Source organism: Heptranchias perlo, chromosome 18 (genome assembly GCF_035084215.1).
Source record: "Heptranchias perlo isolate sHepPer1 chromosome 18, sHepPer1.hap1, whole genome shotgun sequence".
Lineage (NCBI taxonomy): Eukaryota > Metazoa > Chordata > Chondrichthyes > Hexanchiformes > Hexanchidae > Heptranchias > Heptranchias perlo.
This window is the reverse complement of record NC_090342.1, coordinates 41,950,494-41,978,022: the sequence shown is the minus strand read 5'-3', so window position 1 is coordinate 41,978,022 and position 27,529 is coordinate 41,950,494. Positions and strand designations below refer to the sequence as shown.

The 27,529-nt window shown below is 41.3% G+C and overlaps 1 protein-coding gene across 2 annotated transcripts in view; it reads right to left on the bottom strand.

Moving 5' to 3' along the window:
- LOC137334808 (uncharacterized) overlaps positions 1-25,577 on the bottom strand; it is a 44,457-nt gene extending 18,880 nt beyond the window's left edge. The window contains exons 1-4 of one of the 2 annotated variants that reach the window (XR_010966250.1): positions 25,513-25,577; positions 5,151-9,689; positions 3,513-3,581; positions 1,022-1,105 (exon numbers count right to left, since the gene is read on the bottom strand). Coding sequence is in view for 1 of the 2 variants with exons in the window: in XM_067999797.1 (XP_067855898.1) it covers positions 1,022-1,105; positions 3,513-3,581; positions 5,151-9,582 (4,585 nt within the window). In the remaining variant the exon portion in view is untranslated. The remainder of the gene's footprint in view (positions 1-1,021; positions 1,106-3,512; positions 3,582-5,150; positions 9,690-25,512) is intronic. The other variant, XM_067999797.1, reaches the window with a different exon arrangement.
- Between the last annotated feature and the right edge of the window lie 1,952 nt (positions 25,578-27,529).

Here is a 27,529-nt window from a genome sequence, read left to right as displayed (position 1 = left end):
TCCCCTCTTTAAAAGGGGAAATGTGTCATTTTTGGAGTTTTTATTCCTCTGGGTGAGGATCCCTCGTTTCTGAAGGTTAGGACACGAGCCTCTTCGCGTCTAGATAACAGATGGGGGGGGCGCGCAGGCAGATCCTGTCAATCCTTCAACCAACCTCTGGAGTGATCTACACATCAACTGGTATTTTTCCAAAATTCTAGTTTGTTGTGTCACCAGAGTCCTCAACTGTTTCCTTTGTCCAGAGCACTGTACATAGCGAGCTGGTGCCTGGTTCTGGAATTGTTGGGAAATAAAATGTTGAGCCATGCACTTGGTGTTGGATTTGGCCTTGTTTAGGAATTCTTTTAGCTGTTGTCAGAGTTCAGGTGGGTGTAAAAAGATCCCATGGCACTATTCGAAGAACACAAGAGTTCCCCCAGTGTCCTGACCAACATTTATTGTTCAATCAACACCACTAAAATCAGTTTAATTGACCATTTATCTTATTGTTGTTAGTGAGAACCTGCTGTGTGTAAATTGGCTGCCACAGTTCCCTAAATTACAAAAAAGTGACCACATTTCAAAGTACTCCATTGGCTGTGAAGCGTCTTGGGACATCTTGAGGTTGTGAAAGACGCTATATAAATGCAAGTTCTTTCTTGCTAAATACAAAAAGGGAAACAGTATCCTAAACCAGATAATAACTGGTGTGCAGTGCAACTGAGTTCCGGCTGCAAATGCCACGGGTTTGATCGGGCAATTATGCAAAGTTACTCGGTTCTTGACATTGTGTAAACTCAATGTTCAATGTGGAAAATTTCACTGGTAACAGTCACTGTACCCATTTACTAGTAATTCTAACAAAAATTCTAAGGAAGTCTAGCGTTAAACAGAACACAGTGACATAACAGGCAAGAAAAGTTAGAGCAGTGACTTTGTTGCACTATTCATGCTTTACCATTACACGCTTTTTTTTGTTTTACCAAATTACGGGAAATGTAGCCATAGATTCCAGGACGGAAACAAACTACAAAATCCTCACCCTCAACGTCACACCTCATTTTCTTCTGTGGACTACGGCTGTTCTTCTCCAGACTATGGCTCTTGCCAGATTTTCTTTTCTTTCCTAAAAGAGCAGTGAGTAACAAAGTTTTATCAATTTAAAAAAAAGGTTCTCTTACTACTTATCACTATATCACTTACCAAGGCTGGCATTTTGATTTACTGAAACCATCAATCAACTTCCAGCAAGACCCATGGCCTTTCAATGGAAACCCATACAATAGCAAGACATTCCAACTTTTTGAAACTAGATCATGTATACATAACACCCAAAAATAAAGAAGGATAAGCACTAGGTAGGCAGCAACTGGATCCTAACACATACTGCCAGGCAAGGGGACAAGCCAGTGACCAGCTAATGCTGCTCTGTAACCAGTTACTAGAAGTTGTGAAAATATTCAGGGTAACCAAGGTTATCGAAGTGTGAACAATAATTATGGATAAGGGCGGCCATTCAGCCCACCTTAATTTATCCATCTAGAAAGTGCCTACAGTTTCAAAAGTAATTCCAGATTTTCGCCTCCACTGCTCTATCCGAAGGTCTATTCCACATGTTGATCACTGGGAAAGAGATCGTCCCGAAATCAATCTTAAAGTTACATTTTCCAAGTTTAAACCGTGTCCTCTTGCAATTTAAAGTAATATTTATCCTTTCCATTCCCTTAATTATCTTATATACCTCTATAAAGGTATAGGCATCTCCTTTCCAACCTGAAAAGCCCAAGTTTCTTCCATCTTTACTCATAACTCACCATCCTGGCACTAGGGATCAACCCCACAACTCTCTGCAGTGCCTCCTGTGCCTCAATATCACCTTGTTTCTCGGTGACCGGAACTAGTTTGATCTGAACATTGTGTAGGTTGATCACAATGTCCTCTGACTTCTAATCTATTATTCTGGCTAAGACATTCAGCATTCTATTTGCTTTGTTGATTGCTGCTCTGAATTGGTTGGACATGTTTTGAGTATCGAATCTACGGTGGCTCCCAATTCTCTTTCAGCTTCTTTATCCATTTCAATACCATCTATATTGTACGCTGGTCACCCATTTTCTCCTTCCTACAAGCGGCACTTCTAACTTGTCAGCATTAAATTTCAGTTGCGGCTGTTTTGCCCTCATGCATATTTTGTCCAACTCCTGTAATTTCTGAGCTGCCTCCTTCCATTCCATTACCCATCCTAGTTTGGTACCATAAGTAATTGCCTTCTGTTTGATTCTTCCCCAACATTGCAATGAGTATTCATTCACATTACTCCTCCTTACCATGAATTGACACCTTCAAACACATTTTTATAGACTGATACAAAAATGTATAATAGAACTTACATTTCCTGCATTCAAAAAAAACTATACTACAATGAGCTAAGAGACAATAGACTGATTCAATTATTTTCAACTACACATCATTTTCATAATACAGTTATTGAAAGCCAAGCAGTTGTTTAAATAAAATGCAAATTGTAGCAAGTCCTGTAATATAGCACAAAATGCAGAATGAAACAAACTGGGAGCCATGATCAAGTCAACGTAAACAAACTGTATAACAGCAAGCCTTATGAAAGGCCAGTGCATTGACAGAGCCTTGCATTTTCAAAACATCCCAGCACGGTTGACTTTAGTGGTGACTGGCAGGAGAGCCAGCCATGGCCGAATGACTGATCCCGGAGGTAAATGAGGGAGAAAAAAAGGTTTCAATTCCCCTCCCCAACCCCCACCCTCTATTTCTGAACAACCCCCAGTGCGTTGTAACCCATGTACTGATCTCCCAGAGGATTTAATAGAACAAGCAACGGCCTGACATACAAGATGCGGCTTCACTCCATGGTGAGCTCCTGATCTCGGGCGTGCCTTAAAAGGTCACCACGGAAGAATCAGAGGTCACAGAAAATACTGACTGATTGTCAACTGTGGCAATGTGAAGAACAGTGAATCAAATCAATGTGAAATCAGAGCTCTGGCGTGGAACTCTAGAAATTCATACTGGGACCATCACAAGTGATCTCTAAAATAAGTACTGACAAGGGTATCCACGTTATCAATTATACAGGTTTTATTTTTCTCATGCTAATCCAAGTTCTTCCCACAAGATTCTAGGCTGGGCAAATGGTGGCAAGCAGCTGTAGATGTTTCAAGATAAGTCAGTTTGTTCTCAAAATGATGCAGTGCAGATCTGATGCTTTTGGAATCAAACTTGAAAATTGCATCTTAAGTGGCCGTTTTCAGTAGTAACAGTTTATGTTATGTTAGCAGCAAGAAAAACAAATGAAGCAAATGAAACTTAAAGCCAGATAAACACAAATCAGCAGGGAAGAACCACAGCATTGACTCTACTGAACTCATTTACAATTGGTCAAACTTTCCACTGGAACATCCTTTTTGTTTCACTACATTTAATAAACTTACTTTTGCATTCTCAATAAATTAAATTTTAAAAATAGGAAAAGAAGATAGAGACTACAAAATCCTCACCCTGAATATCACACTTCCTTTTTTTCTGTGGACTCCGGCAATTAGAACAGTCAGGTTTCCTTTTCATTACTAAAAACAAAAATCAATGAATCACTGTCAGGTTTGAAATATTACGTTTTTTTGCTTTTAATTTTTAACTTCACGTAGAAGAAACTTTTTTTTGCCTCTTCCAGATTACATGGCTGCAGGGGTGGGCAGGAGGGAAGAAGTGTTCAGTCATGATGCTCCGGCCATCATGGTGTGGGGTAGGCTTGATGGACCAGCTGGTCTTTTCCTGCCCTTCAATTTCATATGTTTGTATTTCTTCAACAATTTTGGGGTTGGTATACAGGTCCTCTGGAAGCTGTTTGGTGCTGTAGCTGAATCAGTCAAACCTTCAACTTCTATTACAATGCAAGTTGGTGCCCCTAGAAAAGACCAGATGGGGCACCCATATAATTTGAAAGCTGATTTAGCTTCCTCTCCCACATCTGATAGGTCACCAAAACTGCTTTCTTTCAACATTGCAAAATCACCTGCTTCTGCCCCTACCTCCACTGCTTTCTTTAATCACCTCATAGCTGGACTTTTCCAACATTCTCTTTACCTTCCTTCCCGCTTCTACCATTCACAAACGACTAGTCTTTCAGAATGCCCCAGCCCATTGTCCTGGCCAGCATTCCCATCACGCTTGTCCTCACCAAGCTCTACTTGCTTCTTGCATCTCAGAGAATCAACGTTTATTCTGGTCCACACCTTCAAATCCCTCCATGACCTCGCCCTATCTCTGACAAATTCCTCTAGCCTTATATACACCCTCTGGTCTTCCAACACCGATCTACTTCTTGTTCGTTGCTTCCCTACATCCATTCCATCATTGGTAGCTGCTCCTTCAACTATTGTGCTCCCACCTTTTGGAACTCCCTCCCTCAGCATTTCCAACTTGCCACCTCCTTCCCTAAAATAAACTAATACCTAGTTGTCAGACCATTTTTATTTATATTTACTATAGAAGGAAACTAAGGACAAGTACACTTTACCCAGCTGCTTTCTCCTTCACTTCCAACCCACCTCCTGCAGCCATGAGACCAGTGCTCCTGGGCTGCAAACAGATATCTCATCTGTTTTTGCCTTGCTCTAGCAAGGAAATGCTTAGCCTCTGCTCAGCATATCGCCACACAGCACAGCTGTTATTGGGAATTTAGTCAAGTGGGGTCCAAACTTACATCTCTCCATTCTGCAATGCGTTCAGGAATAAAAAAAAGTATCATTTTTTTTCAATCTTTTCATGTTTGAAATTAAGACATGTTAAGAGAATTACAAGGAAAGTTTTCTTAAGGGATTAGATGCTGTTAAATGCAAGAGGAAGAAACAAACAAAGTCAGGTGGTACATTAGGTCAGACATGAGATTAGGCGTGAAATCACTCCTACATATGTCTTAATAAAAAAAGTGCAGTATCCAAAAATGGTTTTTGATGAGGTGCGGGGAAAGAAGGTGAGAAAGCTGTCAGCAATCTGTGTTATGAAAGACATATGTTTGAATACCAACTATGTAGAATATCTAAGAATAACTAGTGATATACAGTCATTGCAACTTTATCAACTAATAGTCCCAAGTCATTATTGTATTAAACTGAAGAGTAGTCAGTTTCTCATACCCTTAAATCCCAGTTTAACTCCAAGATGCCGTTTAACCTTCTGCGAATCAGTTTGGTCACTGGCCTCCTCATTTATCACATTCTGAGAAGGATCTCTGCTCACATTCTTCGTTTTATCTTCATTAAGTTCCTTCTCCAGAACAACGGTGTAAGTTTCTTTATCTGGTTCAATTTCAACTACATCTTGAGAATTTTCCTTGGTTTTCTTTTGATCAAATTGTCTCTCAAGAGTAACTTTGCAAGTTAATTTATCCGATTTCAATTCTTCAGACATATTAAGTTGATTTAAGTTTGCATTGTCTGGCTTACATGGGCCTTCCATCTCATTTTCTTTTACTACTCCAGTACTGCCTTCACTAGACTGCTGTATTGCTTCAACAACAACATGCACTTCTTCCATTACTTTTTCCTGATTACAGTCAGGGACAATATTGGAACAGCTCCCAGGCATAAGATTCCAGTTTTCAGATACTTCCAAGACGTGCTTCCCATCAGTAGCAATTGGCACACTGTCTAAAATGGTCTCTATTTCCATCTGATTTGGAATACAATTTGGATTACTAGTCTCATTGCTATTTTGGGTCTCATGTACTGCATTTGGCAAATCTGCCTGGTTTTCAGCTTTATTGCCCTGTGATAATTTACAATGGCAGTATATGCCAAGCACACCAGAAGCAACCAGCCAGGCATTAATACAACAATACTCTTTCTTTTCCTGTTGCCTTCCCTTCTTAACAGTGCTGCTCTTATTGCAGTGAGATCGTGGTGGTGCAGGATTTTGATGATCTCCATGTCCACCTGATGGCTTTATCTCCATTTCCTTAAAACTGCTATCCTTGAATCCATCATTGCTGGTAGTCTGTGAAGCTTTATTTTGCGTTTTCTCACTCAACCTCACAACCGAGCGATTGAATGCTTCAGACCCTGCACCTTCTGTGGGCAGCCTCTCACTTGGCATCGACTTTGATATCTCATCAAGTAGATTCAGAATTTCAGTGTGTCCAAGTACCTTTATGTTATCAGACGAGTTACAATCTGAATCTTCAAGCAGGCTAGCTTTATCACTTTCATCTGGCACACGTACTTCTTCAAAAGAACTCAGCGCAGTGTTTTTAGCAATGTTTGGCAGTTTACACTCACAAGTTTCTCCTTGTAGATTATAGTGCTTGCAAGTCAACTTTCCAGTGTTGCCAAGTGCAAATGTGGGAGGATAAGGATTCCAGAAATTTAGCAAAGATTCAATTGCTGTGTCAACTGAGTGCAACAGACCATCAAGATCCTGAGTTTCCTTTTCTGAAGACTTTAAAGGAGATGGGCCATTAATTTCAACGGGCACAACACTTCTATCAGAAACCAGATTTTCTTCCTGCTCTTTGAAATCAGATGGCAATACAGAATCAGTCTGCGGAGGTTCAGTAAAATCATCTTTGTCTCCAGTTAGATCTATTAAAATGTCAGCTGGGCGTTTATCAGATTCACACGGCAGCTGGTCAATGTTTTTTTCAAGTGAGCTTTCCAATACTGATCGTGCATGTACCAATTTAGGGGATTCAGTTCTTGAGGAGCATTGTCTGCTTTCTAAATTAGATGGAGATACACACACCGTTTGTACAATGTCCTGGATGACAAGCGTGTTACAATCTTCTACGTGACTTACTTTGTCTTTCAAACTGGATTCTCCAGCTATTGATCCTTTTGCTGCAGATGAACTGTTCACCTCCTCTGTAGAGGTGCTAGTTAGATCAACCAAAGAACAAGGCGAGCTCTGTCGAGCAGGTCCCCACAATTCAGTACTGTCTCCAAGTGAAAAAACGCCAGTGATGTAGATCTCCGGCTCAACTGCACCGTCTCTTGCAACACTTTGATCAGCAATTGTAGCCTCATTTTTAGCTGGGCTTTCGCTGCGTGTTATCAGCTCTTCCAACCCTTTATTACTGGCTGTGTGGAAACAGTTGCTTCTCAAGGAAGAGGGACATGGAGCAATGTCCAATCCTGCAGTGGCGCATTCGGGAGAGTTCATTGCTTTCTTATTGACACATGGAAGTGCGTTTTTACAACCATTTGCATCTCTTGAAGTATCTTCCACGTCAGAAGCCAGAAACCTTTTTTGAGGCGGACTCTCAATCATGGTCAAGTTTTCTTGACCATCACAAGACATCAGATCATGTTGGCTACTGGAATCTTTAGACAATGTTCCTGTATCCAAAATTAGGTTCCTCTTTTTTCCATTTAACTCAGCGGAGGAAGACAACAGTCCAGTTGGAGACTTCTCATTGGGTACCAGTGGTGGATTCACACAATGTGTCTGCTGCTCACTAAATCCTCTTACAGGTGGTGCACTGATACCTAACATTTCTTCACATTGCTGCCGAGTTGAGCTTGATGGATTAGCAACTGATAACGATGTGTTTTTAGATTTCTCAGATACTGAAGCAGTCACTTGCATAACTGAATCAGAGGTTTCACCTTGGTCTTCAGTTAGCTTTACTGGCATATTCTTTTCATGAGTCGACATTGTAGAGGGGCTATAAACAGAAGGACCTTCCATATTCTGGCAATTATGCACAACCACTGCAGGTGGGATAACAAGTACAAAGCCTGCAGTACCCGGCTTCCCATAGCCTCCTCTGGATGAAAGATGAATAGGGGAGGGTACAGAACTGTCATTGCTGAGTCTTGCAGATGGAGGATTGGAACCTGAAGGAATAAACTGAATTGTTTGTTTACCTACATCTTTAGGTGCTAGACTGATTGTTGAGTACAGCACATTCATAGAATGCGGAAGATCTGAAGGTGGCAGAGTACTCTGATGTTCACCACTGTTATACAAAGACCCCACTCCAACTGCAGATGTAGTCACAGTCTGTTGGGTGATCGAATTTGAACTGCTTATTGCTGAAACCCCAAAGTTACAATATCCAACAGACGAAGGGGCTAACTGGGAGGCCACAGAAACTGTAGTCTGTGAACTTGCTTTAATAGTTGAAATGTGATTTTCTGGGGCAGTTACATTGTGTTGGGCATTTAAATCTGAAGGCGCTATCGGAGAAGGTCTAAGACTACGTTCATTGATAGTTGGTGTATAAAAGAAGTGAATATTGTGTACATTTTGTTGCCTGTATAAACTTGGCTTAAATGTGACAGGAAGCCCAACTGGTGCAATGGGAATGTTTCTCTGCGTGTTTATTCCTGCAGTGGATGATATAGTTGCATTATTCTTCTTTTCGACTGACTTTTCCAAAGTTGAACTGGCCTCTTCTGATATTCTAGTCTGTTGGCCACTTCCTCCCTTATGATGTAACTGGGTGTTTTCAACATGCAAGCTCTTCAGTTTATATATGTCTGCAGATGGAAAAGTTTGTGGGTTTTGCTGCAAATTTCTCCAGTCATGAGACATTGGAGTAACTCGTGCAAGCACCATTCTCTTTTGCCCACTTGAATTTGTTGGTGAAAACCAAGAATTAGTAGTATTGTGCTGTCCGTTTTGCTGGGAACTCAACCAAGCCAATGATCCTGTCCGTTCAGAAGCTTGCAAAATACCCGAAGAGTCAACTCTAGTTTGTGTTCCATAGGTGAGGGCAGGTCGAGATACACAATTTGTAAGGGCTGGCCAGTTTCTTTGGCAAAGCTGGGCAGATGTGTTGCTAGCTGCATTTGAAGGTGCTTTGTACTGATCTTGATCTACACCCACCTTTCCATAAGCAGCTTGAATTTGTATCTGGTCATTACATTTCACATAATCATTTGCTATTACACTCATTGGTGCTGAGCTACGATTTCCTTCGGATTCAGAAACATTTACATGTCCTTGACTCATTGAAATTTGAGGTACACTTTCATTCGCAGAGGTTACTGAAATTAGCGTTTTAGAAGAATGGCCTACATTTTGATTCTGATAAGCTACCACTGGATTAAAAGCTTGCATCATCCTAGCAGAATGAATATTGTGTACATTATTAGCAGTCTGAACTGTTTGGCCAGTGGTAGTCATCCATACAAGTCCATTTAGAGCAAGCTGTTGGACTCCTTTATTGGTTACTATAGGGTCTTTGGTATGTATTGTAGCTTGCCTCCTCCCTGGAGCAGCATTGGTATGGCATGTTGGCTGTGAAACAGCTTCATAGACTAAAGTGTTTTGTGCTTGAGAGTTGGCTTTAATACTGGAAAGAACTTGTTGAGACTTGTACACCTGTGCCTGCGCCATTGGCTGAACTGTTCCAATCATTTGGCTGAAGGCTTGCAACGCATTCTCAACAGGTTTACTACTGATGTTGTGCTGAGAGTATGAATGCCCTGGATGTACAAATGTTCTATTTGCAGCACATGTGGAATCATCAAGATTTGACTTAGATGTTGGATATGGTGGTGGCGGTCCCCTTGAGCAATCATAAGTTACTCTTTCATCATTGCGGTCCTGGGCAAGAGGATTCATATCTTCTCACATTTGAGTCATAATCAGCCAGAAGCTATTTCAAGTCCTTGGTGCAAAACTCAACCCAAATATACGAGTAGTCCCTACGCCAACTGAGTACAGGAATTCTGCAAAGAAAGACAGATGAAATTATCAAGAGTTTGAAAATATACCCACATGACTCCCCCAAAAAAAATGTAATCGGAAGACTTTAGCAATTTTTCTTTTTCTGCAAAAGGGGGCAGGTGCGAGGTTGCAGTGAAGGGAATACCAGAAGCAAAGATGACGGACAAATCAAAAGCACATGGTTCACCTTCAGACCAACATTTTTACATAACAGTAGCTAAATTAATGGCTGTAAAATTGTGCGCAGTGCATGCTCAGGTTTCGGCTATGTGCTCCCAGAGAGTGATGCACCGCCAGATGCTGGACAGCAAATTACCATTAATATACCAATAGTTTTCAGAAGCCATTTGTTAAAACTCTAGAGATGATGAATGTGACTGAAATCAAACAGCAAATTAGCTGGCAGGATTAAAAACTGACTTGGCAATAAAAAAGTGTGAAAGACTGAACAAACTTGCATAGTTCTAGATGAGTCAAGCATACGTATGGTGGAACTTAGGCTAAGTTAGAGAAATTAAGTCAAAAAGTATCACTGACATGGATGAGGATTTTGGCTGCGGTGGGATTGAGGTAGTGATGTAGGAAAATGATATCATAAAGAGGGAACTGGCTGCTTCAGTGATCGATTGGATGTGGGATTTGAAGTTTGCTCAGGATTAGACTTATATTGTGCATTTACACATCCTCAGAACATCCCAAAAAAGTACCTCACAGCCAATTAATAACAGTACTTGCATGTCAAAAGTTACGTCAAACACAACAGCCAATTACACACGAATGAATGAGAGTCAGGATTTCTTTGGGTGTGGGCAAGGAACGACGGCCAGAACACCAGGAGAACTCCCTACACTACTTCATATACATGGTAGATCTTATGATCAACTCAACAGAACTCATTTTTGGTAACCAATTAACCAAACGTTACCATGGGATCTCGTTAACCAAACTAGTTTGTGACAACTCATTAACTGCATTTTGTCCAAGGCCCACACGCAGCCTCCGCCATAGTTTTAACATCTCACTCTAAAAGGTGGCACCTCCAAAAACGCAGAACTCCTTCAGTAGTGCATTGACGGGTTAGCAAATAGCAAGCGTTAGCATACACTGTAAATGGCCACTTTAGTTGTCTGTGATTTAAAAAAAATCCTGATATGTTTTTCCATTCACCCCCCTCCTCTCCAGCTCCAAAACATGGTGCTCTTTAGACTCAAAAATAAGGTACTCCAGCTGCATTTGGAGAGTTCTGCTCAGGATGCTCACTTATAGTGACAGGCTTGGAACTTGTAGTCAACTGCCTGGCTGAGTGTCTTCATTAAGGGTAGCTGATGGAACATGAACAAGACCCAGGTGCATCAAATAACAGAAGTCCAGAGGGAAATGATATTGAGGAAACAAAAGGAACTGTATTGGTAATACAAAACAAAATCATTAAATTATGTAATTTTTTTTATATATAGGTTATTTTTACTACTATGTTCTCTGGGCAATGACAAAACAATAGGATTTTCAAAAAGTATTTGAGTAATTGCTTTAGCTCCCCTTTCCATTTTGCTTTATTGCCAGCAGTTCACCCACTGCTGATTCTCAATTGGTATTTTTCACATCTCCTTGGTACCTCTGGATTGGTAATTTTCATTTCTACTTGCCATTTGTTAATCAGCAAGTTCCTAACACCTTGTGTTCAGCTGTGATTTGTTGCTGTTTTATAAAAGACATTTGAGCCAATCAGATGCCAAAAGGACATGAGCTATGTACCATTTCACTTTAGCAGAATAGCACTAAAGCCAAAATACTTCAGCATTGTGTGATATGCTCAAGTGGTCCTCTTAATTCATTAGTCGACTCAAATTGCTCCTCCACCACTCCCCTTCACCAGTGTCGGACCTATAATCATACTTTATCTCACTACAACATACGCAAATACTCTTTCCACACGCAACCCAAGACCTATACTAGTACCTGAGTATTTTTCACAATACAAGTGGACAAAGGATGCAAATCGCACATATCCATTAAGTTTCATCTTTATTAAGATTTGAAATGTTAGTTTCTGTGTTCCCCTTCAATGCTACACAGTCCCAATTAAATTAACCTATTTTTGTTTATAGAATAGTAAGGGTTTGCATCTAATATCACTAAGATTATATTCTGTTAGATATAGAGATAGAGAGATTAATGTGAACATATACCTCATCTGTTAACAGTTAATGAGCTGAATTTCTACAGTTGAGCTAATGCAATCAGTACAATTCCTTATTCTTGTTATCTTATCACACAGTACTTTCTTCCTGCAGTTAATTGTTGTTCAACCATCTGAATCTGCAGCCTAAAGTTTCTTTTTACTTCTGTATTTTAGTACATCGGTTCCAATCTAAAGTAGTCAATTAGTATACACAGATACATCCTGGTTCCTACATCACTCAGGAAAAATCTTAATAAGTTGATCAGCTAATTCAAGCAACCCAATTAAAGTGACCATTGCCACAGGGGTCAGTTTCAGTTCAAAAGTTCATTGCAAAAGTTAACTGACCTCCATCTTAGGCAGGTACAACAGTACATTATACTTGTCCAGTTACTAAAATCTCATCTACTTACAGTTCAACCCCCACCCCCCCAAACCCTTTCACGCAATTGCAAAACAGTAACTAGAGACTCATTAGTTCCAAAACAAAAAATTAAATGTTTACACCACTACCATATGCTTGGTAACATATAAAATCAAAGTATAGCAGTATTGGACTAGGAAATTCCATCAATATATACCTGGAGCCAAGAGTAACTAAGTTTTTTTTTAAAAAAGCACAGGGGGAATCTTCATCCTCCTTAACTCAGCTTCTCTCCTGCTCCCAGTTGGAATTTGCTGTTGGTGATCTGAAGATGATTTCTGGGCTTCTCAATTGTTAATATTTCTTTATGGGCATTTTGTCTGGGGTCTACTGTAGTCACTTTAAATTGGCTACTGTATGGCTGTGTAAATAGCGTAACTTTGAGCTTCTTTTCTTCTGAGGAATGGAATGTTCATGGAGCTTAATTCTTAGTTACTTAATTGTCCACCATCACTGAATGTGGCAGGACTGCAGAGTTTTGACCTGTTCTGTTGGTTGTGGGATCACTTAGCTCTGTGTATAACATGCTGCTTCCACTGTTTACCATGCATGTAGTCCTGTGTTGTAGCTTCACCAGGTTGGCACCACACTTTCAAGTATGCCTGGTGCTGCTCCTGGGATGCTCTTCTACACTCCTCATTGAACCAGGGTTGGTCATCTCACTTGATGGTGATGGAGGAATGAGGGACATGCCAGGCCCAGAGCTTACAGATTGTGATGGAATACAATTCTGCTGCTGCTGACGGCCCAAAGCGCCTCATGGATGCCCAGTTCTGAGCTGCTAGACCTGTTCTTAATCTGTCACACATTGCGCAGTGGTAGTGCCACACGATGGAGGGTGTCCTCAGTGACATGGCTTGGTCTCCACAAGGACTGTGCAGTGGTCACTCCTACCAGTGCTCTCATGGACAGATGCATCTGCAACAGGTAGATTAGTGAGGACAAGGTCAAGTAAGTTATTCCCTCATGTTGGTTCTCTCCAGCATCTGCTGCACGCCCATCTGGCAGCTATGTCCTTCAAGACTCGGCCAACTCAGTCAGTGGTGGTACTACCACGCTAATATGGTGATGGACATTGAAACCCCCAAAGAGTACATTTGGTGCTCTTGTTACCCTCAGTGCTTCCTCCAAGTGGTGTTCAACATGGAAGAATACAGATTCATCAGCTGAGGGAGGGCAGTAGGTGGTAATCAGCAGGAGGTTTTCATTCCAATGTTTGAACTGAAGCTTTTGACTTCATGGGGTCCAACGTTGAGAACTCCCAAAGCTACTCTCACCCACCGTGCCCCCACCTCTGGAGCATCTGTCCTGCCATACCCAGAGATAGTAATGAGGAGTCTGGAACATTGGCTGCCAGGTATAATTCTGTAAGTATGACTATGTCAGGCTGCTGCTTGATTAGTCTGTGAGACAGCTCCCTCTACTTTGGCACCAGTCCCCAGTTATTAGTGTGGAGGACTTTGCAGGGTTGACTGGGCTGAATGTGCTTTTGTCATGTCCTGATTAAATGCCTTGGTTGCAGCCGGGTGGTCCAGTTTTATTCTTTCCTAGCAGTTTGATACAACTGAGTGGCTTGCTCGGCCACTTCAGAGGACAGTTAAGAGTCAACCACGTTGGTGTGAGACTGGAGTTACATATAGGCCAGACCAGGTAAGAATGGCAGGTTTCCTTCCAGTGAGCCAGTTGGGTTTTTACGACAATCCGACAGATTCATGGTCACTCTTGCTGGTAACAGCATTTTTTTTTAAAATGGAAATCAAATTCTCAAATTGCCATGGTGGGAGTTCTCTGGATTACTAGCCCAGTAACACAACCACGTTGCCGTACAGTCACCCCAATTTCTACACATTGGCACCTGCACTGGAACAGTGTAACCACATGGCCACCACCCCCGACATAGCGCAAGCTCTGCAGCCAGCTGGGACGACACAACCATACAATGGATGTGTACATATATTTTTATATTATGTTGTACTAGATGTATTTTTCTGATAATTGACAAGTTATTTTGCTGTTGTAAGATGGAATGTTAGAAAAGTAAATCCACAATGTCTGGATATGAATATTATAATAACCCAATGACCTTGCTCATGTCTGTAGCAAATGCGTAGAAAACAAGGAAGTGGCTTGTGTGCGTGATAACCAGGCAACCTTGTAGTTTTTTTAAAAAAATAATTTGTTGTGGTGAGGTTGATTATCTGAAACCATAAGGCTCAATTATTAGCGTCAACATCCTGTCATCCAATTCCCTCCCAGCTCGAGTCCACAGTCCACAGATTCTGGGCAGCTTCTCCACGCCACCAACTTAATACATCTTGCATACCATATTGCTTTATATTTACTTTAAAAAAAGGCAAACGATAAAAATGGAGTACATATGTAGAGGAATGTATAATGAAAGTAATCAAGGCCAATGATTTACAGTTTTCAGAGCAAAATGGATCCAGCATGGAACTAAATCCTCAAAACACAATGTCATGTAATTAAAAAAATGACTTATTAAAATCACTAAGTCAGTGGCCCTGATGATACATTACTCATATGGTGCAGCATGACAAATGAAAATATGTATCTTCAGACTCAACACAAGATGAGATAGGGGAAAGTAAAATCTTATATCTGTGCACATTTCTCATACCTGTGCAAAACCTTACTTCTGTTTCATTCAATTTTCCTGTCAACTTTCACAGTCATGGTTTCTTGATGAACCAATTGCATAACTCAAATTGCGTTTTCAAAAAAAATTCTTCTGCCAATTTTTTCAGTAATGAAAATTTATAATAATTTTCATAAGGTTCTAAACAAAAAAAATTAAATTGTGACATTTCAAAATATGATTAAATTTACTTACCAAATTGTCTTACTTCAAGACATTGGTGTATCTCAAAAGTCTAGGCTTGTATGTTATTTTTCCCCTACAGCTGTTACTCTTTGCTGAAGGCAGATAGTGCATTCTGAGCATGTACAGTAAACAGAGTTTCCTAGGATATATCAGTAGCATTTGGCTAGCTAAACAATAGCATGCTCTCAATCTAACAAAATCTATGTTAGATTTTTCAAAAAGTATATTAAGCTGAGACTGAGAGCGTGATGCAGACAGAAAAGAGATACATAGAAATACACTTCCAGGAACTAATCACAAAATATCAAATTTATTATTTTTGGGCATCTCTTAGAAAGTTACAAACCAGGACCATGCCCATTCCTCCAATCACAGAGACTGCAGGAATCTATATATGAGTCAAACTCCATGTTTCTCTGCCCCCACCCCCCAAATTTCTGCCAGGACTCCGGTTCCTCCTCCATACAGTTATACTAAATCCCATATTCCTGCTCTACAGTGATGCCAAACCAAAGGATTGCTCCCCCACCTCCACCATACTGTCAAACCTCTGCAGTCCCACAGCAGTGTTGTATAAGGTAACATGAATAGATGGTACCATGCATCCCATGGGTATCCAAATATACTCAGAACTTCCAATATTTGGTCTGAATAAATCAGAAGATGAGACTCATCTTTGTTGAATTTCTGACTTAGGATAAATTGATTTCTCCTTTTATACCGTAAATTTACCAGTAAACCCATTTTCCTGATTAAAAGTTAATGTCCTGTTAAAAAGCATTAACTAGGTCATGCAAGTCCCTTCCAAATGTGCAAAATTTAAAAGATATTTTGAAAATGTACATACATTCTGATGAAGATAAGGACTTCCTGGCTCTGTATGTTTCTTTGACATGCATGACACTTAAGCCACAGACCTGAACCATAATGCAGCTTTCATGTTGCCTTAATCAACCATCCCTGAAATCACCTGTCTGGTTTCACAAACAAAGTGGCCATCCTTTAGCTTCCAGGCTGACCATGAAGACAGTTTTACGATACCTGTGGTGCCACTGCTCTTGGTCATTTAGTGGCTGGCTGTGAGAAACTTCTGCGCTTTGCATTTCCAGGTTCCTCACAAATCAGCTTGACAGGGTTCACTGCTATGGTTCGAGTACCCACTATGCTAAAGCAGCCAAACTCTAGGACCTGCATTCAGATCTGCCAAGGTCCAGGGCCTCCCCCCAATTCTGCCAAAGCCCAGGGCCACCCCCCTATTCTGCCAAAGCTGGACCACTCCCCCAGTGCAGCAAAACCCCACCCACCTACTCAGCGCTGGTAAATACCAAATATCTAACTCCAACGGTACATATTACTTACCAGTTTACTGTGTTTTCTCAAGATGTATGTCAATGTTAATTTTACAACTCGCCTGTCACAGTACCTGCTGCATTATCTTTTTCCCACAAAATTACTCAAACTGCTTCCTGAAAAAAAATTTCAGTAACTGAAATTTCTGAGGCCTAAATTTAAGTTTTAAACAAAATTTAAAAATTAATTTTATAATAACAATATGATTAAATGTATCCATTAATTTTTGTGTGTCTTTTAATACAATCTCAAGTCCAGAGTTCTCCCCAAAAGCACGGACTTGGACTTAATACTTTTGCCCAGAGCTATGACACTTAATGGATAGCAGGTTCTGCAGTCTGAGCATTCTCAGTATACGCTGAGGATGCATCAGTGCCATTCAGCAGTTGAATGGATGAAAGATTTTTCTTTAGTTTCTAGCAGTTTATACGCAGTTATTTTTCCAAAATTATTTGAAGGGTGAGCAGGCTAAAGGGGGAGGGGGCCACACTTTTTAATGTCAACAATTACAATGGGTAAACCATACATCAATACAGGGTTGAATAGGGGGTCTCAAAATGGATCAGACTGCTGGTCCTGATGGTCTTCACCTGAGGATGCTCAAAGAAAGGGGAGCTGTGCTCTGAGCCCCGTTCTCTATATTTAACAGTTCACCAGGGGTAGTGATCTGTTCTGACGAAAGGTCATCGACCTGAAACGTTAACTCTGTTTCTTTGTCCACAGATGCTGCCTGACTTGCTGAGTGTTTTCTGTTTTTATCATTAGAGTAGGAGATTGTTCCCATGGACTGAAGCAAGGTCTATGTGGTGCAATATTCAAAAAGGGTAGGAAGTCAGAACTGGGGAATTACAGGCCCATTAGCTTAACTTCAGTGACAGGCAGGCTGCTAGAAAGGATCATTAGAAATACACTTTTTAAGATAGGTAGGTCAGGGAGAAAGAGCCTAATAGATCTAATAAGCATTTCATAAGACAAAGCACTCATACATAAAACTACTTGCTCTGCAGAATTAGTTTAAAGAGGTCACACACAAGATGAGGTCTAAACCTGGTAACAAACATTGCTCACTAACAGTTTGTGGGAACAGGCAAGAAATATACTAGGCACAAGACCAGTATGAAATACAAAGAATGGCAATGTACCAAAAGCAGATAAGGAAGCGAAGGCCATGCCATGCTTTCCCATGCAACGGGAACAATGAACGGATAGATGGCACTGCATAGACACATTGAAGGGATAAACGAAAGAAATGTCACTTGCCGTAATAAGTTAGCGTACTCGCATATTAACTAAATGTAGGTAGGACATGTTGACATAATAGCATCACGTTAGGAGGACGTAATTAACCCTATAAAAAGATACAACATACCGGAGCCCCTCAGAGACTTCAACCTAGTCTCGCTTAGGCTAGTAAGAGTGGTCAAGACAAAATGCTTACAACACTCGACGAGTCCATTGCACACGAGTTACTGTTGGTACCAGTCACATGGGCACTGCATATAATGATCGGCATCATTGGTTTGATAAATAAAAGATATTAACCAGATGTCTCAGTATTTCCTAGTCCTCAAACGTGTATTAAGGGTAAGGATATATGACAATATCCTGTCAAAACACAACACATTACGACCACCTTGACAGAGAAGGAGTTATTGGAGACTCTCAACATGGCTTCTGGAAAGGGTCATGTCTCACCAACCTGGCTGAATTGTTTTGAGGAAGTTACTAGTTGGTGGATGTAGGTAGCCATGCAAGGTTGTAAGCTTAAGGCTGTTGAGCAGGAGACCGTGGGGTCATAGTACATGAATCTCAATGGTCACGACCAGTGCTTCAAGGCTATTACAAAAGCAAATAGTGTGCTCAGATATATTGCCAGGACAAACAAAAAAATACTATGCTGTCCTTGTACAAGATCTTGGTTAGGCCTTATCTAAAATAGTGTTCAGTTTTAATCTCCTTGCATGATGAGAAATTATAGGGACCACAGAAAAGGATCAGAGGAGATCCACTATATTGATACCCCTAGTTACCACAATAGGCTTTGAGAGCACTGGGACTCTTCCTCTAAAAAAGCAGACTTCAATGAGATTTGATTTAAATCTTAAAAATAATGAAAGGATTAAATTCTGTCCAGGTGGATAAGCTATTTGAGTGAGATAGGTTAGTGAGGACCGGGGGCATGAGCAAAAGTTACATAAGTGTAGAACTAAGTTAGATGTCAGGAGATTTTTCTTCTCAGAGTGCTGTTGACCTGTGAAGCAAGTTGCCGCCCTGTGTAGCAAGTTGGATTCGCTGGATGAGACCCTAACTTTGTATAAATGGTAAACGGGGTATTGGGGGATGTGTCTCCAAGTCACTGTGGTCTCCTGGAACTTATCTAATCACCTATGGAGGCCAGAGAGAAATTTCCAAGGGTTTTACTTCCCCCCCCCCCAATATTAGCCTAGGTTTTTTACCTCTCCCAGGAGATTGTGTAGCTGGCTGCAGGGCAGATGAGAGTCAGTATGTGCACATTGACAGAATGGGACAGACATGAGGGACCAGCTTTTCCTGTTCATAACATTCTTCTGTAATGTGAAAAATCCTCTATTAACATTATGTCAATGTTGATGAACCAAATCACTCAAAACTCTTTGGGGAAAAAAAAACTGATTCCCTCCCCCCCTTAGTAACAGAAATTTCCAAAATAAGGTTTCAAATAAAAATTCATAGAATTAAAATGTGATACCATATGTAATCACCATACCATGATGAAATTTATCCATTGAATTATCTAGGTCTTTTAATGCCTTCCTTAAAGCTTTTACTTCAAGTCCTCAGTCTAGCTCAAAAGCTTGGTCTTCAACCAGACACTTATCCCCAGTACAGCTGGAGAGGGTTTGCAACCACATCTGGGCTTTCTGATCAGGTGCAGCTAGCTGAATTTCCCAGCTTGCATTTTTAAGTTTTTGACTTCAAAGTGGCACGTCCCCTCATTCTATGAACATTGAGTTTGCTTTCCAAGACAACTGGAGATTAAAATTTCCAGAGCTTCATTTCAAATATTAACAATTACTCCTTTTCTATTAAGAACTGCTTTCTTTGCACAAGGATGTCCCAAAGTACTTCACAGTTAATGAAGTATTTTTGAAATGTAATCACTGTGTAATGTAAAAAGCGAAACAAAAATTATTTTATCAAGAATGTATTTCTTTTTCTCAGTCAAAAAGGGTGAAAATTCAGATTCTCTTCAGAATCATTTTTGGGGCCCAAGGTTTTTTAAAAAAATATAAAAACTGGAAAGCTGCATAAATTAATTTGAGCATTCTTTGAGGTCATTTGTTTATGGAAGTTCATATTTCCAGAACACTATTAGTCAGCAAGCTTACTTGTAGTGCACTAAGTGCTTTAAGGCAATAGCCAACTGACAACAGGGAAAGCAATAAGAGTACCTAATGGTGCAAAATGGGCTGCGACCACTCATTTATTCATTTACTGCAGGCTGACAGGTTGGAGTGTGGTACATCCTAGTTTAAATGGCGACAAGAGCAGTTCAGATTCCATTCTTCTGGGGCCAATCCCACACAAAGACTACTACAACAGCCTGCATTTATCTAGCGCCTTTAATGTAGAAGAATGTCCCACGGCACTTCACAGAAGTGCAAGCAAACAAACATGAATGCAGAACCAAAGAAGATAGAAGGGGTGACTGTGGGAGAACCTTCACCACACGGACTGCAGCAGTTCAAGGCGGCGGCTCACCACCACCCTCTCAAGGGCAATTAGAGATGGGCAATAAATGCTGGCCTCGCCAGCGACGCCCACATCCCATGAACGAATAATTTTTTAAAACTACAAGCTTGGGCAAAAGCGATGGGTTTTAAGGGTCTTAAACAAGGAGGGAAAGGCAGAAAGCTTTAGTGAGGGAATTCCAAAATACAGCTGAAGCCCCCCCTAATATCGACAGACTCTGGCTCTGCAATGCTCCCAATCCTACACACCAGTCCTGCTGGAGCCCAGAACTTCCTCCATCATTTGCAAATCCCTGGACTCCCTCCCAATGCTCATAAATCCCTAATGCCCCCAAACCCCATGACCTTCCTCCACAATGCAACCAGGTCCCATGACCCCTCCCCCAGTGGTCTGTAAACCTACTTCAGTGTTCACAGAACCCTCCTCTAAACTGTCAGGGACCCTCCTACATATCTGACTTCCAGTCCTGATCTTCCACTTTCTCAAAAAATTAACAATTAAGCAACTCCAAGGTAGGTGTAAATGTTGGAAAGTATAAACTTTTTAAATGATTTTATAATTAAGACAACTTACACCTTCTAGCTCCTTGGCTCTCTTTCACACAGATGCAAAACAATCTTGAAATGCTGTGTGATTCAGTTCTCCTTCTTCACTACATCTCCCAAATTCTTAACTAGTCTATCAATCAAAGCAGGGTTTTGATCTGCAGCCTGACCCCAGCAGCCAATTCAAGAATCTATAGTAATTTCACCTTCTAGGTCTTAAAAAAGAACACAACTAGTTTTGGGGGTTTAATTCCACTATTTTTCTTGGGTTCGGCATCAGCAAGCCAACCACAAACCTGCCCAACATATAGGCAATTTGTTGTGAGCCCAGGAGTCGAACAGACAACCGACATTACTGTATTTCAAACTACTGGTTACAGCATGCACCTTCACATCATCTTAGACTTTGGAAAGAGGTAGAATAAAACTCCACCAGACCATGGTTTAGTGTATAAACTGCCAGAGTTTGTTTGTTTTTTTTGGTACAGCACAGGAGGAGGCCATTCAACCCATCGTGACCGTGTCAGCTCTTTGAAAGAGCTATACAATTAGTCCCATTTCCCCGCTCTTTCCCCCGTAGCCCTATCATTTTTTTCCTTTCAAGTATTTATTCAATTCCCTTTTGAAAGTTACCATTGAATCTGCTTCCACCATCCCCTCAGGCAGTCTGTTCCAGATCATTACATACCTCATAGCGCCTCTGGCTCTTTTTTGCCGATTACCTTAAATCTGTCCCCTCTAGTTACTGCAAACAGTTTCTCCTTATTTACTCTATCAAAACCATTCATGATTTTGAACACCTCTATCAAATCTCCCCTTAACATTCTCTGTTTTAAGGAGAAAAACCCCAGCTTCTCCAGTCTCTCCACATAACTGAAGTCCCTCATTCCCAGTACCAGTCTAGTAAATATCTTCTGCACCCTCTCGAGGCCTTGACGTCTTTCCCAAAGTGGGGTGCCAGAATTGAACACAATGCTCCAGCTGAGGCCTAACCAGTGTCTTATAAAGATTTGATGTGGAGATGCCGGTGATGGTCTGGGGTGGACAAATGTAAGGAATTGTACACCAGGTTATCGTCCAACAAATGTATTTTAACATCACCAGCTTTCGGAGATTATCCCCTTCGTCAGGTGAATGAGTGCAAGGGTCTCAAATCGCATAGCTTATATTAGGCTGGGACAGCATCACACCGATCAAACGGTGTTGTTGTGCCATCAGGCCAGTCACGGCGAACAGTACGTCCCAGTACACAGAATATACATACATACATCGATAGATAGACACAGACAGACAATTAAAAACCAATAACTTTTTTTTCCCCTTTTGCTGGTGTTACATGTAGCGTGACATGAACCCAAGATCCCGGTTGAGGCCGTCCTCAGGGGAAAAAAAAGTTATCGGTTTTTAATATTCTCTCTCTCTCTCTCTCTCTCTCTCTGCCATTTGGGTCTCTTTCTCTCTGTCTGTGTAATTGACAACGTATATTCAGTGTACTGGGACGTACTGTTCTCCGTGACTAGCCTGTTTGAACAACGACACCTTTTGATTGGTATGATGCTGTCCCAGCCTAATATAAGATATGCGATTTGAGAACCTTTCACTCATTCACCTGACGAAGGGGATAATCTCCGAAAGCTTGTGATTTTAAAATAAATTTGTTGGACTATAACCTGGTGTTGTAAGATTCCTTACATCTATTAACAAAGCCCAGGATCTCATGTTTTTTTTTTAAAAAACAGCCTTCTCAACTTATCCTGCCACCTTCAAAGATGTGTTAAGGTGCACCCCCAGGTCTCTGTTCCTGCACCCTCTTTAAAATTGTACCATTTAATTTATGTTGCCTCTCCTCATTCTTCCTACCAAAATACATCACTTCACACATCGCTTCATTAAATTTCATCTGCCATGTGTCTGCCCATTTCACCAGTCTGTATGTCCTCCTGAAGTCTGTTACTATCATCCACGTTGTTTACTACATTTCCAAGTTTTGTGTCATCGGCAAACTTTGAAATTATACCCTCTATATCCAAGTCCAGGTCATTAATATATATCAAAAAGAGCAGTGGTCCTAATGCTGACCCTGGGGAACACCACGATATACTTCCCTCCAGTCTGGAAAAACAACCGTTCACCACCACTCTGCCCCCTAGCCAATTTTGTATCCAAGCTGGATGGGCTTTAATTTTGCTAACAAGTCTATTATGTGACTTTTATAAAATGCCTTTTGAAAGTCCATATAGACATCATCTGCACTACCCTCATCAACCTTCTCTGTTACTTCATCAAAAAACGCAAGCAAGTTAGTCAAATGCAATTTTCCTTTAACAAATTAATCAACAAGTGAACAAAAGCTTTACAGTGGTTACAGATGTAACTATCTCCCTGTAGACTTACAATAGCCACAGGTGTAACTATCTCCTTGGAAGACAGAAAGTAATAATCGTATCGGCTATGTTAAACTTCAGTGCAAACTGGACCTGGTACAAGGTCCTTCAACATTATCCTTGAATGGCAGTTTACCAATCACTTTCCATAAGTCTCTCTAATGGCCTCAGAAGGACAACTCAGAACAACAGGCTGAAATATATACACTTTGGACAATTTGACCAGGACAACAGAAATTTAAATGTGCATCTCAAACTCAAACAGAGTTGCCAATCAAAAATATATTCAAACAAAAGCCACAGGAGGCTTATATTTGAAATTAAAGGCTTGGCCCCTCATTCTGGTACCCTTTGCATACAAAGTTTGTTCTGGGTCTATTGTGCATCAAAACAATGGACTATTTTCTCAGTCTTGGTATGGTGACAAAAATAAACTATTAATGGGTTACAGACAAAAACGCTTCATTTGGTATGCTAAATGCCACAGTAACTGACCTCAGGACATGCCTACTTACAGCAATTAGTCCTCATATTGATCGCACTATGTACCTATTTCACAGCAATGACACTTTTTGACTTTAAAAAAGACAAGTCTGCATTAAACACAGTTAACAACAACTTGCATTTACAAAGCACCTTTAACGTAGTAAAAAACGTCCCAAGGTGCTTCACAGGAGTGATTATCAAACAATATTTGACACTGAGCCACAAAAGGAGATATTAGGTCAGGTGTCAGAGGTAGGTTTTAAGGAGTGTCTTAAAGGAGAGATGTGGAGATGCCGGTGATGGACTGGGGTTGACAATTGTAAACAATTTTACAACACCAAGTTATAGTCCAGCAATTTTATTTTAAATTCACAAGCTTTCGGAGGCTTCCTCCTTCGTCAGGTAAATGTTTGATATATATATTTACCTGACGAAGGAGGAAGCCTCCGAAAGCTTGTGAATTTAAAATAAAATTGCTGGACTATAACTTGGTGTTGTAAAATTGTTTACAATTAAAGGAGAGAGAGAGAGAGAGAGAGGTAGAGGGGTTTAGGGAGGGAATTACAGAACTTAGGACCTAGGCAGCTGAAGGCACAGCCACTAACGGTAGAGCGATTAAAATCGGGGATGCGCAACAGGCAAGAATTGGAGGTGCATAAAGATCTTGGAGGGTTGTAGAGCTGGAGAAGGTTACAGAGATAGGGAGGGGCGATGCCATGGAAGGATTTGAAAACAAGGATGAGAATTTTAAAATCAAGGCATGCCCGGACCGGGAGCCAACGTAGGTCAGCGAGCACACAGGTGATGGGTGAACGGGACTTGGAGAGTTGGGATATGGGCAGCAGAGTTTTGGATGAGCTCAAGCTTATGAAGGATGGAAGATGGGAGAGCATTGGAATAGTCAAGTCTAGAGATAACAAAGGCATGGATAAGGATTTCAGCAGATGAGCTGAGGCGGGGCGGAGACGTACAATGTTACACCACCTTAGCAGTAGAATAAATACACTGTGCGTTACATGGTGCTGTCCTCCTGTCATTGTAAAACTACCGATCTTCCAACTTATCACCACTAGCTTTTTCAAAGAACTATGATATCAATAAACACTAGGTATAAATGGTTGAAACCCAAAATAACAGATCACACCGTAAACCCAACAAGTGCACCAATTTCGATAAAATCATATACAAGGGAGGTACTGACTGACCTGCTTATGTAATTCCAGCATTTTCTGTTTTTATTTTGGAATTTCCATCATTTGCACACCCCAACCCCCATCTCCCATTATAAAAACGATGTGCGCCTGGAACACTATCGCTTCAAATTCATCCCAAGCCAATAAACTCCCACCGTCGGTTACTTCAGATAATTAAAGTATACTTTCCAACAAACTCATATATATTTTCTGGTGCAGTTAAATGTTAATCTGATGCAAACAACCTCGCTTTTAATAAAGTACACACTACCTTACGGATTACTGTACTCCCAGCAATACCTAAATTTCTCCCCTTTTTATACTGCTTTCAAATCAAATTGGAAATTAACAGCTTGTGCCGTGCACATTGGATTAAAAATTAAGAACACTAAAAAGCGTAAGAGTTTAAAGAAAGCAAAAGGCAAGACCACCTCCTGGGGACGGGAACCAGGCAAATTCCGTTCCCGCAACTGCAACGTGTTAACCAATTGTTGAAAATCTCACCGAGAAGAGCGATTAGAATGTTCTTTTTTTCCCCCCCCCACACAAAAAAAACCCAAAGGAACTGCAAGTTTACCTCAATTCTGCCCGTTCTCTTTGTTACAACAAACCAAAGACTTTTTAAGGCTGCAAAAAAACTACTCACGTAAAATGCTGCAAAACAAAATAAATAAATAAATAACATACCCACGCACCAAACCCACTGGCTCCAATTCCGCGACTCATCGACACAAAGTAACACTGAACCCGCCCGGCCAGAGGCTGCGCTCGCGCGCACCAGGAACGCCCAGCCATTGTGACGTGACAATCCAATCATGGCAACCGATTATCGCATCTGGTCCGCACGGCGTCCATTCACCACCACCACCACCAGCAGGGGTTGCCAACACCTCCAGGAGTGCCCTGGAGTCTGGAGTAAACAATTTTACAACACCAAGTTATAGTCCAGCAATTTTATTTTAAATTCACAAGCTTTCGGAAGCTTGTGAATTTAAAATAAAATTGCTGGACTATAACTTGGTGTTGTAAAATTGTTTACAATTGTCAACCCCAGTCCATCACCGGCATCTCCACATCTGGAGTCTGTAGGAATTGAAGATTAATCTCCAAGACACTGCTGCCAACAACCCAGGAGAAAAATCATAGGGGTCTTAAAACAAAATGGTGTTTTTTTTTAAAACTTTTTCGCTTATTAGTTATAAAAATATTGGAAATGGCAGGGTTGGGGGCAGGGACGGCTGTTTGATTGAGAGTCAAGAATCACCCAGTCGGGTAACGAAGAGTCTGCTTGCTTTCCATTTGGTTTGGAAAGATGGTGCGCCATGAGGATGGACGTGTCAGGCGACCCATGGCGGAAGCGTGGGGACAGGGTGGTTGGAGGGTCATGTGATGAATCCTCCAGGAGTATGTCCAACCCGGAGTTGGCATCCCTACTCCACCCCCTCCAATTTATTTTCTCCCTTTTTTCCCCCAATTTTTTTTTCTTTCAACAATGGGAAAGTAGGGTTGAGGTCACAATCAGATCAGCCATGATCTTATCAAATGGCAGAGCAGGCTCAAGGGGCCAAATGGCCTACTCCTGTTCTTAATTCGTATGTACGTTTACGTTAAATTTTCTTCATTCCTCTCCCAAAGGTACTGTTCCGCGAGGTTGTCCTCTCGTACCTTAGATGTGAGTAGGGTTGCCAACTCTGGATGGAGGTATTCCTGGAGATTTGGTCACATGACAGCTGCCCATAGTTTACAAATGTTATGGCATTTTCCCTTATAAAGGTTGCAATCCCTGTAGTTGAGTTCCTTTGCTCACAGTTTCACACCAGCAGCTGATGTGTGAGAAGTTCCGAGAACCAGGAGGCCACTAGTGCGCAGGCGAAGAAAGTACAGGCACAAACTGCGAATGCGGAGTCTGAGCCCAACTTGCTAGCCGAATTGCTAGCAGCAGTGTTTGGGAGATTAATCTTCTGTTTCTGGAGACTCCCAGACAATCCCGGAGGATTAGCAACTTGACCCTAACAATAACAACTTGAATTTATATAGAGCCTTTGATGTAGTAAAACATCCCAAGGCGCTTCACAGGAGCGTTATCAGACAAAATGTAACACCGAGCAGCATAAGATAGTAGGACAAGTGGCCAAAAGCTTGGTTTAAAGGACCGTCTCAAAGGAGGAGAGAGAGAGAGAGAAAGAAAAGTTTAGGAAGCGAATTCCAAGCTTAGGGCCTAAGCGGCTGAAAGCACGGCCGCCAATGGTGGAGCGATGGAAATCGGGGATACGCAAAAGGCCAGAATTGGAGGAGCATAAAGATCTCGTAGGGCTGGAGGAGGTTACAGAAATAGGGAGGGGTGAACCCAACCCACTAACCTGAGATAGAGGGAACATCAGCCAGGGTGCCTGCTCCTGATCAACAACCAGCGACCTTGGGAAAGAGAGAAGGAACATCAGCCACGGATCCTGCTCCTGATGTCTACCCACTGACCCTCAGCGAGGAATTCTATTCATAATCAATAACCAGTGACCCAGGAATAGAGAGCAGGAAGCTAAGGTTCCTGCTCCTGATCAATAACCAGTGACTTCTGATGGAAACCATCAGTAGATATTGGGCAAGGACAGAATTTGAGTCAGCTGTGACATCTGAAAAGGTGAAAAACCTCACACATGAATAATGAGCACCTCAGGGGCTGGAGTGCATCCTGAACGAGGATAAT